General features: G+C 45.7%; 1 protein-coding gene across 1 annotated transcript in view; it reads left to right on the plus strand.

The window, feature by feature from the left end:
• The window catches only part of HM13 (histocompatibility minor 13), a 44,557-nt gene extending 31,740 nt beyond the window's left edge, over nt 1-12,817 (plus strand). Inside the window, exon 12 of the mRNA XM_068262569.1 lies at nt 12,494-12,817. Within this exon, the coding sequence (XP_068118670.1) occupies nt 12,494-12,557 (64 nt within the window). The 3' untranslated portion in view covers nt 12,558-12,817. The remainder of the gene's footprint in view (nt 1-12,493) is intronic.
• The last annotated feature ends 574 nt before the right edge of the window (nt 12,818-13,391 follow it).

The following is a 13,391-nucleotide window of genomic DNA, read 5'->3' on the forward strand; positions in this document are numbered from 1 at the left end:
GCAGTCTAGTACCCATGAAAAGCGTTGCCTGAGTTTTGGATAAATAAAAAATTACCTTTCTTTTTATGATTTTTATGCCAATAGAAAACTATCATTTAATATCTGGGTGCCGCCATTCCCTCAAATTTCGGCTCACAAAGGAGTTCACAATGAGGCTGCTGTGCTCTTCTGCCTTTCTGTGGCATGTCCCCGGAACACTGATTTCCCTTTACCCACTTCCTGGGACTATTTATATATTGGCGGTACAGTTGCAGGGGCATCACAGAGAACCTCAAATCGGACATCTGGCTTGAGGTGGACAATAGCTAGTTTTTCTGGTCTGCCTGACTGCATTTTTTTATTTTTTTTTTTGTAGTGTAGTGGCACAGAGATGTAGGCTGTCAACTGCAGTTCCGTCAGCCATATGTAGACAATTGTCACTTATCTTAAAAGACCACTAGTGCAAAAAAATACATGAAAAACACATAAAAAGTTCATTTCCTTCAAAGTAAAATGTGCTATCAAATACTTTTCTCCTAGATTGCTTTCACTTACAATAGGTACTGTGTTTCCCCAAATATAAGACACTGTCTTAGTCTTTTGGGGGGAAAATTATGTGCTAGGGCTTATTTTCAGGGGTGGGTGGGGCTTACTCTCGGGATGGGTAGGCGCTATGTTAGTGTGTGGGGAGGTGTGTAGTCTCTTACCGCTTCTCCCTTGTGGCTTGGTCCCCCTCCGTTTCCTGCAACTGCTCCAGCATCCTGTCCAAGATGTTCGGCGCCCTTTGACCCTCATGCTATACGCTGTCAGCTCAGTGACCGCGCTCCCCTCTTGCTATAATGTGCGCGCGCTGATGTGACCATGGGGCACATTGATTATGACGAGAGGAGAGCGGTCTCGGAGCCGACCCAGCGTATAGCATGAGGGTCAAAGGGTGCCAAACATCTTGGACAGGATGCTGGAGCTGTTGCAGGGAACGGAGGCTGTTGCAGGGAAGGAGGAGGATGCAGCCACAAGGGAGAAGCAGTAAGACACTACACACCTCTCCATACACAAAAAGCGTCCCATTTAGCTACAGCTTATTTTCAAGGGAGGACTTGTATTCCAATCGTGCTCGAAATATAAGCTAGGGCTTATTTTTGGAGGAGGTCTTATTTTAGAGGGGAACACAGTAGTAGAAACCTGACAGAACTGACAGGTTTTGGACTGGAGTTCTCTTTATTTACAAAAGCACTTAGTGGAAAGCAGTTGCTCAGTCCATCTGCCGGAATAGTGTGCAGACAGGTAGGGGGCAGTCTGCATTTTTGTATAGATTCTTTCCAGGGAGTCCTTTTGTAAAGGAAAGATAAAATCCTGAGAATTCCCCATAGAGAGATGGACTATTTAACAACCAAGCTGAGGGAGAGGACCAGCAGGCGGCCTTACACATGGATTGATGCACATTAAAGTTTACCTGAGACATTAAAAATAGAAGCATTTATACTTACCTGGGGCTTCCTCCAGCCCCACCTACTGCATTCGTCGGTCACGCCGTCAGTACTGCACAGATGAGGGCACTTCGTCAGATTTCTACTACCTACTGTAAGTGACAGCAACATAGGAGAAAAGTAATTTATAGCTCATTTTACTCTGGAAGAAACATACTTGTTATTTGTATATGCTTACATGTACTTTAAACTTTACCATTTTTTGCGGTACCGTTCCTTTAAGAAGCATCAAATACATGTGACATTATTAGAGGTGCTTACTACTGTGTGTTCCCCCTACTACTTTGATGCCACAGCAGATTTCTCTTATCTCTCTTTGCTTGCACAGGGGCAGCCATGTTGTTGATGATGGCAGCACTAGAGGTAGCCAGTGAAATGCTACTAATCCTTGGTTGCATGCCAGTCATTCAAAATGTATGCAATTTGGAATTTGGCCAATCGAGTGCACTTCCTTCTGGTTTTGATTGGCCGAATTTTAAGCTGCAAACAATTTGCATGCAAGTTGACGTTATTAGTAATCTCATTGATTACCTCTAGTCACAAAACAGGAAGAATTTACAGATTTTTTGTTTTAACTAGCTGTGCACACTCAGTCACACTCAGCCGGTTATCTGATCAGTTAGCTGTCACAGAACAAGGGGACCTATGAATTTTTTTATCATTTTGCTCAAGGGAAGTACCAATTTGGGTGTACCGTATTTTTCGGACTATAAGACGCTCCTGACCATATGATGCACCTAGGTTTAGAGGACAAAACCAGAGAAAAAATATATACTAAACCTGGTGCATCCATGGTGAAGGGGCATCTTGTGGATTATGCCCCCTTTGTACCTCATGCCCCTTGTACCTCTTGTGTCCTCCTCTATGCCCCTTTGTGTCTCCCTGTGTCCTCCATTTGTCCCCGTGTCCTCCTCTGCATGGGCACAGTACAGGGAGTCCCCGACACTGCGGCAGGTTGGAGGTTGGTATAGGCATTGTTCACAAGTCAGGAACTCCCAGGATTTGGACTATAACGCAGTGACTTTTTTTCCCTCGCTTTTGGGGGAGAAATAGTGAGTCTTTTATAGTCCAAAAAAATACAGTAAATTTGTGTAGATTCTTTACTGAGAAGGGATTGACCGGTCAGCTTGAAGACTCTTGCATGTGTACAAGGCTTCAGGGAAGATCCCCATACAGGAAATGGTGGGACCTGGCATGCACACTGATTTTCAACAATATGCTGAAAGTGATTAAAATCTGTGTGCTGTATGTGGAGCAATCCAGCAGATAGATCCTCTCTGATCAGATAATGTCACTTTGCAAGTCCTAAAATAAAACGTTTTGTTTCATGGGCAGCCCTAGAATTTCTTTTCTTTTTCATCTTCCACAGGACTCAAAGTACATAGTATGTCCCAGACAAGTAATAATAATGTTACAGAGGAAGAAAGCTACATGTAAATGACTAAAAAGGTGGTCTTTAATTTAAGATTTAAACACCTCTAGGGATGGAGCTGTCCTAATTGCTTGTAGTAAGGAGGTTCTGAGGCTAGGGGCAGCATGATGGAAGTTGCATACTCGCCTATGGAGAGGTGAGGCTCTGGATCCCCTAAAGCCTTCTTGGTCCCCCCCCTCCGAGTCCTCGTTCCACTGTTGTCCCTCGCTGAATTTCCATGCCTTTGGGACTCCTCGGCAGGCTTCGAAAAACACTTGTGTCCGGCAGTGCTTCTGAAAATGGGCACACCAGGATCAGAATCCTTTATTTCACCAAGCAAGACAAGGCCCTGCCCGGAATTAGTTTGGGCACATAGTACATATATTTATTTAGATTTTATTTATAGTTTATAGCACATAAGTACATAGCTCAATGGAGGGGATAGAGGTAATATATGGCAACACAAGAAAAAAATAATCAGCAGTAAACATCACACATCGTAAAGAGATTATTCCGATCCACTTGGGCCGGTTTACTCGCTACCCTGTCCTGCCTGGGGGGTGGGAGGATGTGGAGAGAGTTCAGGAGGCTGACAGCGGAGGGGAAGAAAGAGTTTCTGTGTCTAGTGGTCCTGGTGTAGATGGTCTGAAGCTTCTGGCCCAGTGGGAGTGGGATGAGAGGGGTCGCTGGCAATCCGCATCGCTGTAGATCGCAGTCTGCTGTTCTATAGGAGTCCAAGTGAGGGGAGGGGTCTGCCAATGACTCTCTCCATCGACCTGATGACTCACTGAAGTTTGTCTGTCGCTGGAGGTGGCACCAGCATACCAGAGCAAGATGGAAGAGCAGAGGATCGATTCAATTGTGGCGGAATAGAGACTAATCCGTACTGGGCTTGTGCGATTCCAGGTGTGTATGTGAGATACGGATGCGCTTATCTTCGGAAGCACTCGGGGACACGAGTATTACCCAATGCGGCCTAAGGAGAGCTGTAGAGCTGGTAGAAGAACTATGGCGGGACTCAGCGGTGGGCATGAGGGAACGGAGAGGGGACCGGGAAGTTTCTGTGGGATCCAGGGCTTTTCCTCTCCATAAGCGAGTAACTCATTTTTTGCAGCTCGCTTCAGTGTTGCTATAAGTTCTGTTTTTTATCGAGTTTCCCATACGATAGCTGGAATTAGAGGAAGTCACCGTCTATCATGTGAGCTCCGGGACATTTCCTGGCCCCGGCTGTCTCTTCATTCCTAGGCAGTCCCTTACCCTCCTTTGACATGCCAGGCCGGGTATTGCTTCCTGACGAGATATTTACTTCTGTTGAGAACACACTAGCGGCTGCATGATGAAACCGTATTTCTGCGCCTTGCGCCCTATAATGGTTTCTCCTTTTGAATGTCTTAAAGTGAACCGAGCACCATTTTTAGTATCCAGGGCATCTCAAAAGCACAATAAAATGCATACTAACAATGTGGCTCTTTGCTAAAAAAAAAAAATAAGAAAAAAATTCATCTTTTCACATTCAAGGGTTAATTACAGGCAGTATTCTTCTACTTTCTCTACTTCCTCCTCTACAAGGCCTCCAAAGACCACAGAAAATGGAAGGCTGATAAGGATACTTCTAATTAGACTTTTAATTGCACAGGAGCTGAGGTTAAACAAACCCATTCAGCGTTAGGGAGGGGGAGGAGGATCACTGTTCTTCAAACACACAAGATAAGTCACACTTGATTAACTTCACACCAACCCTGGAAAATGGCAGTGAAAAGGAAGCAGGGGGTGTTATCTTCTCAAACATGGCAGCCCTTAACAACTATTTGAAAGCAGGAGCTGCTAAGATCCCTGTGATACCTCAGACTGCCCAGGTGGCATAAGATCTGCAGCGCTGGTCGTGAAAGTGGGGAACGCTTTTTTAAAGTTTGTCTTGGGGAATAGGTACTCCCCTGATTCTGTGCCCCCTACTGAAGTGGAGCTGGTCTGTGAAGAGCTTCTGTGATTAGCAGGTATCACAGGTTCCTGGATAGGAGTCTGTTGGCCAGTGACTCCCTGCAGCACAGATTTCAGGCACAATGAGGTGGAGCCAAAAAAAAAAAAAAAAAAAAGCAGCAGCAGGCCCTCCCTCTTCCCGGTGATAGTCACTTTATTGAACATTGAAGTAAGTTTATACAAATTGATCTTTCTTTAGATGGCCATTAACGATACAATTCTGATTGCCCAATTCGACCGTATCATCGATCAGAAACAATCATTTGGGCCCACTAACGGAAAGAAAGCAGCTATTCAATCAGATGAGAGAGCCTAAGCGCTTTGAGTCCTATGGGAGAAAAGCGCTATAGAAATGTTATTGTATTGTATATTGTATAGATTGATGCAATTGATACATTTTTCGAATCGATTCCATTAATCTGATCAAATAGCATAGCAGCTTTTTCAAATAGTGGGCCAAAACAACTGTTAACGATCGAATTGGACGAATGCTCGGCCTCGGAATTGTACAGTTAATGGGCACCTTTCAAGAGTACCTAAGGTAAAAATGACAGAGCCTGTCTTAAAGGGAACCAGAGAGGAACGAGGGGTGAAAAAAGGCAAAGATTTTATACATACCTGGGGCTTCTTCCAGCCCCATAAGCCTGAATCGCTCCCACGCCGCCGTCCTCAGCTTCCTGGATCCGCCGGTACCGGGCCCGTCACTTCCGGCGGACGCGGCCAATTGTCCGCATCACAGGGCCTCCCTCCATACCTGTATGCTTGCGGCTGCGCAGTAAGCAGCCACATGCGTATCTGTATGGGGAGAGCACCCTGTGATGCGGAGAATTGGCCGCGTCCGCCGGCAGACTAGCCGACTCGCAGCAATGACTGGACCCGGTGGCGGCGGATCCAGGCAGCGGAGGACGGCGGCGTGGGAGCGATCCGTGCGTAAGGGGCTGGAGGAAGCCCCAGGTATGTATAGTTCATCCTCTCTGGTTCCCTTTAATGATGGATGAATGGAGGGTTAAATACTTACAGTTTCTGGTATCATCCCTCCAGGCAGGTGATCGCTCCGCCCCCTCAAAATGGGCCCCGATCTCTTTTTCCTTCTTTTTTTTTTGGTGTTCAAAAAATGTAAATAAAAGCTGCTACCTGCTTCAGGTAGTCAGATAAAGCAGATGATCTTATTGTTATTTTGAATTGCAATCAATTAAAAATGTAAATTCACACTGATTATTTCTGAAACTACTCACTATCTTTTATATGCATTTTCCATTGACGTCTGCCGTGTTAGCTTAGGTTTGTGTTGGAACTAAAAGGGAACTTTTGGGTTTTGTTTTTTTTTTTTTTGGTTAAGGTTCTTATATTGATTACGTCTTATAACCTAAATCGACAAAATGACAGCGAACTGTCAGATCTCCCCCCTCTAACAACATGTTTTTTATTGAGGAAAGGATTACTCAGTGTTCTAAAATTACTATCTACTTCCTCTTTCGATAAATAAAGTTTAAAGGAATCATCAGGTTAATATAGTGCAAATCTGATTTACATACCTGGGGCTTTCTCCAGCCCCTCGCAGCTGTCTGTCCCACGACAAGAGCTCTGTTCGCAGCGGCGGGCTCGGGGTCCCCGCACGGGAAGATCTCTAGTCGTCCTTACTGCGCCTGCGTGAAGTGCCGCTGTCAATCAAGCCCACGTTGTCCGCGGCCTACTGTGCAGGTGCAATAGTTCTGTGCCTGCGTGGTACGCTGCAGACAACATGGGCTTGATTGACAGCAGCACTTCACACAGGCGCAGTAAGGAGGACCTCGAGATCGTCCTCTGCGCTGTGTGGGGACCCTGTTCCGGCGGCTGCGAACGGAGCTTACAAATGCCTATGCTATGTTCCTTTTCTTCTTTCTCTGCCTGAAAGCGTAACCTTCAGCTATGCAAGTTGGACCAGTTGGGACTAAAGGTGCGTACACACATGCGGCTATAGTCGTTTGAAGCGATCATTCCCCAATCATTTCAAATGACGATCGTTTAAAAAAAAGCAGCCATCGACCATTAACCTCCTTAGCGGTCTGGACGAGCTCAGCTCGTCCATTACTGCCGGAGGGTGCCGCTCAGGCCCTGCTGGGCCGATTTTTATTCAAATAAAAAGGTGCACACGCAACCAGCACTTTGCCAGCCACGTGTGCTACCTGATCGCTGCCGCTCTGCCGTGATCCGCCGCGAGCAGCGGCAAAAGAGGGTCCCCCAAGCCGCCTGAGCCCTGCGCAGCCGGACCAATCAGTTCCGGCCAGCGCTAAGGGCTGGATCGGAGGCGGCTGACGTCCATGACGTCACTCCGCTCAAACAAGGAAGGCTGCTCATCGCGTCCTTCCTTGTTACGGCGATCAGAAGTACGCATCGGGAGCGCCCTCTAGTGAGGTTTCATGCAGCCAACTTTCAGTTGGCTGCATGTAATAGTTTTTTTTTTTTTTAATAAAAAAAAAAACCCTCCCGCAGCCACCCTGGCGATCTTAATAGAACACCAGGGAGGTTAAGTCTGACGGACGAGCTAGATCGTTAAAAACGAACGGTCTCGCTTGGCGGATTTTTTCCAACGACGATCGTTTGCAAAAGTAATACATCGTTGGAAAACGGTCGTTCGTACTAGGCTTGACATGCGCATTTCGCTATTTCTCCATGGAACTTTTCATTTTTATGCGCAAGCGCAATAGTTGCTTTACGTGATGTAACGTTCGTTCTAACTATCAGATTGTTACACACCTTTTAAAAGCTAACTTTACTTAGGTAATTCTTTCGTCAATTAAAAGTGTGTTCGTCGTTCACAATGAACGATCGTTGTCGCATGTGTGTACGTAGCTTTAGTCAGACTATAGTGTAATCCTCACTGATGAGGAATTACAGCCATAAAACACTTTCCTGGCAAAGAACGGCTTCTGCGAGCAGGGGGATAGATAAGAAAGGTTAATCGCTCATATGTTTTAGCTCTCGGGGACACGAAAAAACTGTGTCATTAAGCAGAGATTAAGCCATAAATGTACTTTTTGAAGTTTGTAAACATAACATAAAACTGTGGCATAGCTAAAATTGTTTATCTCCTCAGTTTATTTTTACTTAAAGGCCAACTGAAGTGAGAGTGATATGGAGGCTGTCATATTTATTGCCTTTTAAACAATACCAGTTGCCTTGCAGCCCTGCTGATCTCTTTGGCTGCAGTAGTGTCTGTATCACACACCTGAAACATGCATGGGGATAATCCACTCACACTTCACTCAGAAACCTCTACCCTGCTGTTCAGGGTCTATGGCCTCAACTATTATTGGCAGAGGATCAGTAGGACTGCCAGGAAACTGGTATTGTGTAAAAAGAAATAAATATGGCAGCCTCCATATCCCTCTCATTTCAGTTGTCCTTTAAGGTTCACTTTAATAGGCATCATGTGGTCAGTTTGCTCAGGTGACTAGTCTGTAAGGGCTCTGATTGGTTGCGATCACTTACTGCTTTAATCTGCACAGGAAGGCGGAGCATGTCCACATGAACATTTTTACCTGATAGGTGAACTACTTGTCAAGCAGTTTCCCATGGGCTGAGGTCCAGGAAAATGCTAATAAAAAACATTGAACACTTGTTGCTGTGTTACCAATCAGCTACTGGTAGACATTGACCTCAATTCTGGTAGGGTTATCAAACAAATTACCTAATGTAAGGTAATTTACCTCATGATGTAATGACATTTAGCAATTCAGGTAGGTTTTAGTCATGTTTGACCTCATGAGGTAAATTATGAGGTAATTCATGAGGTAATTTACTGAAAATGGCTATTCTCAAGGAAATTAAGGGAGCATGTTAGCACACAATTTACCGATCAGTTTAAGACCTGCCTGTACCTGGAGGTAAAGTCAATTTGTATGCATTTTGCAGTTTTTAGTGGAGTTCCTATTGCTGTTTTAGTGTCGTTCCTATTCAGGCTGTGTAATAGAAAAGAATAGTAGAAATAAACCTCCAAATATTTACTGGATTCTTTTTTTAGAAGAAATGCCTATAAATATACTTTTCATAGGTTGCTACATAACCAAATACAACGTTCTCCGTAAAAAAAAAAAAAAAAAAAAATCTTCCAAAGACTATTTTAACTTATGGAATGAGGTCCTCTTGAGGACCGCAGTGTTAACCTCCCTGGCGTTCTATTGAGATCGCCAGGGCGGCTGCGGGAGGGTTTTTTTTAAATAAAAAAAAACCTGTTTCGTGCAGCCAACTGAAAGTTGGCTGCATGAAAGCCCACTAGAGGGCGCTCCGGAAGCGTCATTCTGATCGCCTCCGGCGACCAGAATAAACAAGGAAGGACGCAATGAGCAGCCTTCCTTGTTTTGCTTACCTCGTCGCCATAGCGACGATCGGAGTGACGTCATGGACGTCCTGACGTCAGCCGCCTCTGATCCAGCCCTTAGCGCTGGCCGGAACTTTTGTTCCGGCTGTGTAGGGCTCGGGCGGCTGGGGGGGACCCTCTTTCGACGCTGCTCGCAGCGGATCGCCGCATCGCGGCGGCGATCAGGCAGCACACGCAGCTGGCAAAGTGCCGGCTGCGTGTGCTGCTTTTTATTTCGCTCAAATCGGCCCAGCAGGGCCTGAGCGGCGACCTCCGGCGGTGATGGACGTGTATAGTCGTCCATACCGCTGAGGAGGTTAAACCCCCCTAAAGACCAGGCCAATTTTCTCCTAATTGGCCACTGCAGCTTTAAGGCCAAGCTGCAGGGCCACACAATACTGCACACTAGTGATCTACCCCCCCTTTTTTCCCCACCAACAGAGCTTCCTGTTGGTGGGGTCTGATTTCCCCCCCCCCCCCCCTCCCCTCCAGTGTTTATTTTAAATAAATATGTTATTTTTGTATTAAAAATTTTTTTTTTCAAAATCCCTCCCTCCCCCCAGCCGGCCAATCCTGGCGATCAGCTGTCATAGGCTTCTGCCTATGAGAGCCGATCGGACTGTAGTGCCCCAGGGGGACAGCTGTGTCACACGGCTGTCCCCAGTACAGCGCTGCTGCTAATCACAGCGCTGTACATGTAAATAGACAGTATTTACGCCGTCTAACAGATCGCCGCTCGGAGACTGAAGGTGGGGTGGAGCTCTGCCCCCCGAGCAGGAGATGCGCGCGCAGCCTGTGATCTCCTGCAAACTGCAGCCCCTGGACTTGACGCCAATTGGCGTTAGGTGGTCCTGGGGCTGCTGCCGCGGCCACTCCCATTGGTGTGGAGCGGTCATATAGTAGTTAAAGACTACTATTATTTGTTTACTGCATGCTTACCGCTGAAATACCTCATGTTTTACCTCATGTTCGGAAATGTAGAAAATTCTTTCAGAAATGCTAAAAAAAAAAAAAAGAGGAAAATACCGCATGAGGTATTTTACCTACAAAAAAATATTTACCTCACATAGCCACCAGAATTGAGGCCATTGTGTTGCGTTTAACCTCTTGAGGACCCCCCTAAAGACCAGGCTATTTTTTTTCAAAATAGGCCACTGCAGCTTTAAGGCCAAGCTGCAGAGCCGCACAACTCAGCACACTAGTGATTCCTTTTCTCTCCACCAACAAAGCTTTCTGTTGGTGGAGTCTGATCGTCAACCCCCCGCCCCCCCAGTTTATTATTTTTTTTTTTTTTTATATATATACAAATATTTATTGTATTTTCTTTTTAATAAATTAACATTTTTTTCCCCCTCTCTGCCTCCCTCCCACCCCCCGCCAGCTAATCATAGCGATTGGCTGTCATAGGCTTCAGCCTATGAGAGCCGATTGCTCTCTTGTGCCCCAGGGGGACAGTCGTGTCACTCGGCTGTCCCTAGTACAGCACTGCTGCAGATCGCGGCGATCGCCGGAGACTGAAGGCGGATGTCCTTTCAGTCTACCAAGCAGGAGATGCGCATGCAACCTGCGCGCAATCTGCTGCAAACTGTAGCCCCAGGACTTAGGCCGGTGGCTGCTGCTACGGCCACGCCCACCGGCATGACGCGGTCGGCAAGCAGTTAAAGATAACACTATTGTCCTCGAAGCTTTTCTACTTATTTCCTGACTAATTGAAGCAAACGAGTCGGCCAGCTTGCGTGAGATGGTGCTTAAAATTTGACAGCTGCCAACTTTAAAAGGACAAATACAATTACAAGGCAAACCCAGGCCAACAGCACTACTTGATCTTCTCCATTTATAGCCCAATTCTATGATTCCTAAAATGAGTTCCTCGCCTCCCACCCTCCTCCCAATACACATGAGTAGTAGAGGCGGTCGATCAGATGCTAGTTATTGCGGCTTGCATGCAAATGTAATGCATATTGTAGGCTGCCTGGAACTGAGCCAATCACAATCAACTGAAGGCGGATTTGATTGGCTCAATTCCAAGCCACAAGTGGTTTGCATTAAATTTGCATGCAAGCCAGAGTCATTAGCCTATCATTGACTATTTCTAGTAAGTGGTCCTGTCCAGAGGCATAAACAATAGGGGAGGACTCCTAGAGGTGGCACATTTGAATGGGGGACAGTACTGGATTGAGGACACCATGAAAGGTCAGGCAAGGATTTTTGAGATCCAGAGCCTTTCCTCTCTATAGGTAAGTATTAAATGGTTTCACATGTGCTTAAAGATTTATTATTTTGTTATGGCTCAATGGCACAGTTTGTCCTGTGTCTGAGAGCTAAAATATATGAACCATTACTGTTCATCTATCCCTTGCTCTCAGAAGCCCAGTTCATTAAAGTGTTTTATGGCTCCTTATCAGTGAGGGTTAAGGCCCATACACACGTCCGTTTTTTGCGAACGACGGGTCGTTTGAACGACCCGTCGTTCAGTCGTTCGCCCGCTAAATCGGGCGTGTGTACAGACTGTTGTTCGCGTGATAAGAGTGAGTTTGAGCGATCCACCGGGCGGATCGCTCAAACTCACTCTTATCACGCGAACGACAGTCTGTACACACGCCCGATTTAGCGGGCGAACGACGGGATGTTCAAACGACCCGTCGTTCGCAAAAAAGGGACGTGTGTATGGGCCTTTACAGTTTAGTCCGACTGAGTACTGACTGGAGAGAAACGGTCAGTTGCATAGCTGAGTATTAACTATTTCAGGCTGAGGAAAAAGAAAAGGAACACAGCCTAGGTATTTTTATGCTTGCCACTGTACATACCAGTCTATCTCATCTTGTCACTTGAGTTTCCCTTTTAAAATCCACTGAGTTGATATATTTTTTTTAAAGATTCTTTTATTTTGTTTTTCCAAGACAAAGAGGTAACATATATACAAGACTATGTTGACAGCAGGTGTAGTACATGTCATAATTTTTGGAGAAACAAGACTTATACATGACAGGTATTGTGATTAAACATAGACAAATTGTGTCAAATAACTATGTATATGGAGCTTTACAGTATCAGTATCTAGCAGGAAAAAGGGAGGGATCTTCCGCACCATATTAATAGATCATATGAGTGAGACCGCGAACCAGTGCGATGGGTTGATATATTTTTAATTGCCGTTGTACATGTTCGCCTGAGGGACATCAATATGCTGATCATGAACTGTGGGCCGTGGTTGTGTTTTTGGGGTTGCAGGGGACCCAACATTGCCGGGTCTATGGGTATCTCAAGAGAGAATGATCATTGCCACCCTCCTTCTTCCAGATACGAAGAGAAGCCAAGGGAATCCACAGATTCAAAGACTGAAAACGACAAGAAAGAGGACTGATTTGCCATGCCTTGACATTTTCCATGGAAGGGGAGAGGGCCAAAAGTCTGTGGGAGGTAATGGGCACTGGGCCCTTGTCCTGCCCCCACTACAGCTCCCTTTCAAACCCCCCGCGGTCTGTGTGCTTATGTAAGCAGCTTTTGCCCCCCTCTCCATCACCCGTTTCGGGTGTGCATTTGTGCCTGTCGTGTTGCTGGGCGGTATTTTTATATTTTGTATGGTGGATATGCTTTCTATGGTATTAAATCATCACAAAGATGCTTCCTGTCTTCAACTTCTTCAAGAAAACAAACAAAAAAGATTGAACCTCTACAAATGTTACAGCATCCCAAAATGGTGCGTACCAAGATGGCCGCCGTACGGTCATTCCTCTCTGTGGCGAGACCACAGCTTTGTGATAAGAGACTTGTGTCCAATGTCAAAACCCTGTGTTTTTGTTTGGGGTTTTTTTGGTCAACAAACATTCCATATCCATTTCCAGCTTTCGTTACCGGGATTCTCATACATTTGCCATCATATTAAAACTTTTGCTTCAAGTTACAGGAACTTACATATATATTGTTGGCGATTGTGCAACTATAGCACGGTTGACACAAGAAAAGGTAATTTGGTTAATAAACATGCTGTGTGCGATTGTGCAATTATGGGATCATTGACATGAAAAGGTCATCTGATGGAAAACTGACCAGAAGGTTTTCCGTTCCACAGTTGGATTTTTATGATGGCAGGGGTGAGATGGGAGTATGAGCCTTGCTTAAAGGACCACTATAGAGGGAAAAAGTAAGCAGAACTGACAGGTTTTAGACTAGACCATCTCCTAATGGGGGATTCTTA

The sequence above is a fragment of the Hyperolius riggenbachi genome, chromosome 12, assembly GCF_040937935.1.
Source record: "Hyperolius riggenbachi isolate aHypRig1 chromosome 12, aHypRig1.pri, whole genome shotgun sequence".
Taxonomy (NCBI): Eukaryota; Metazoa; Chordata; class Amphibia; order Anura; family Hyperoliidae; genus Hyperolius; species Hyperolius riggenbachi.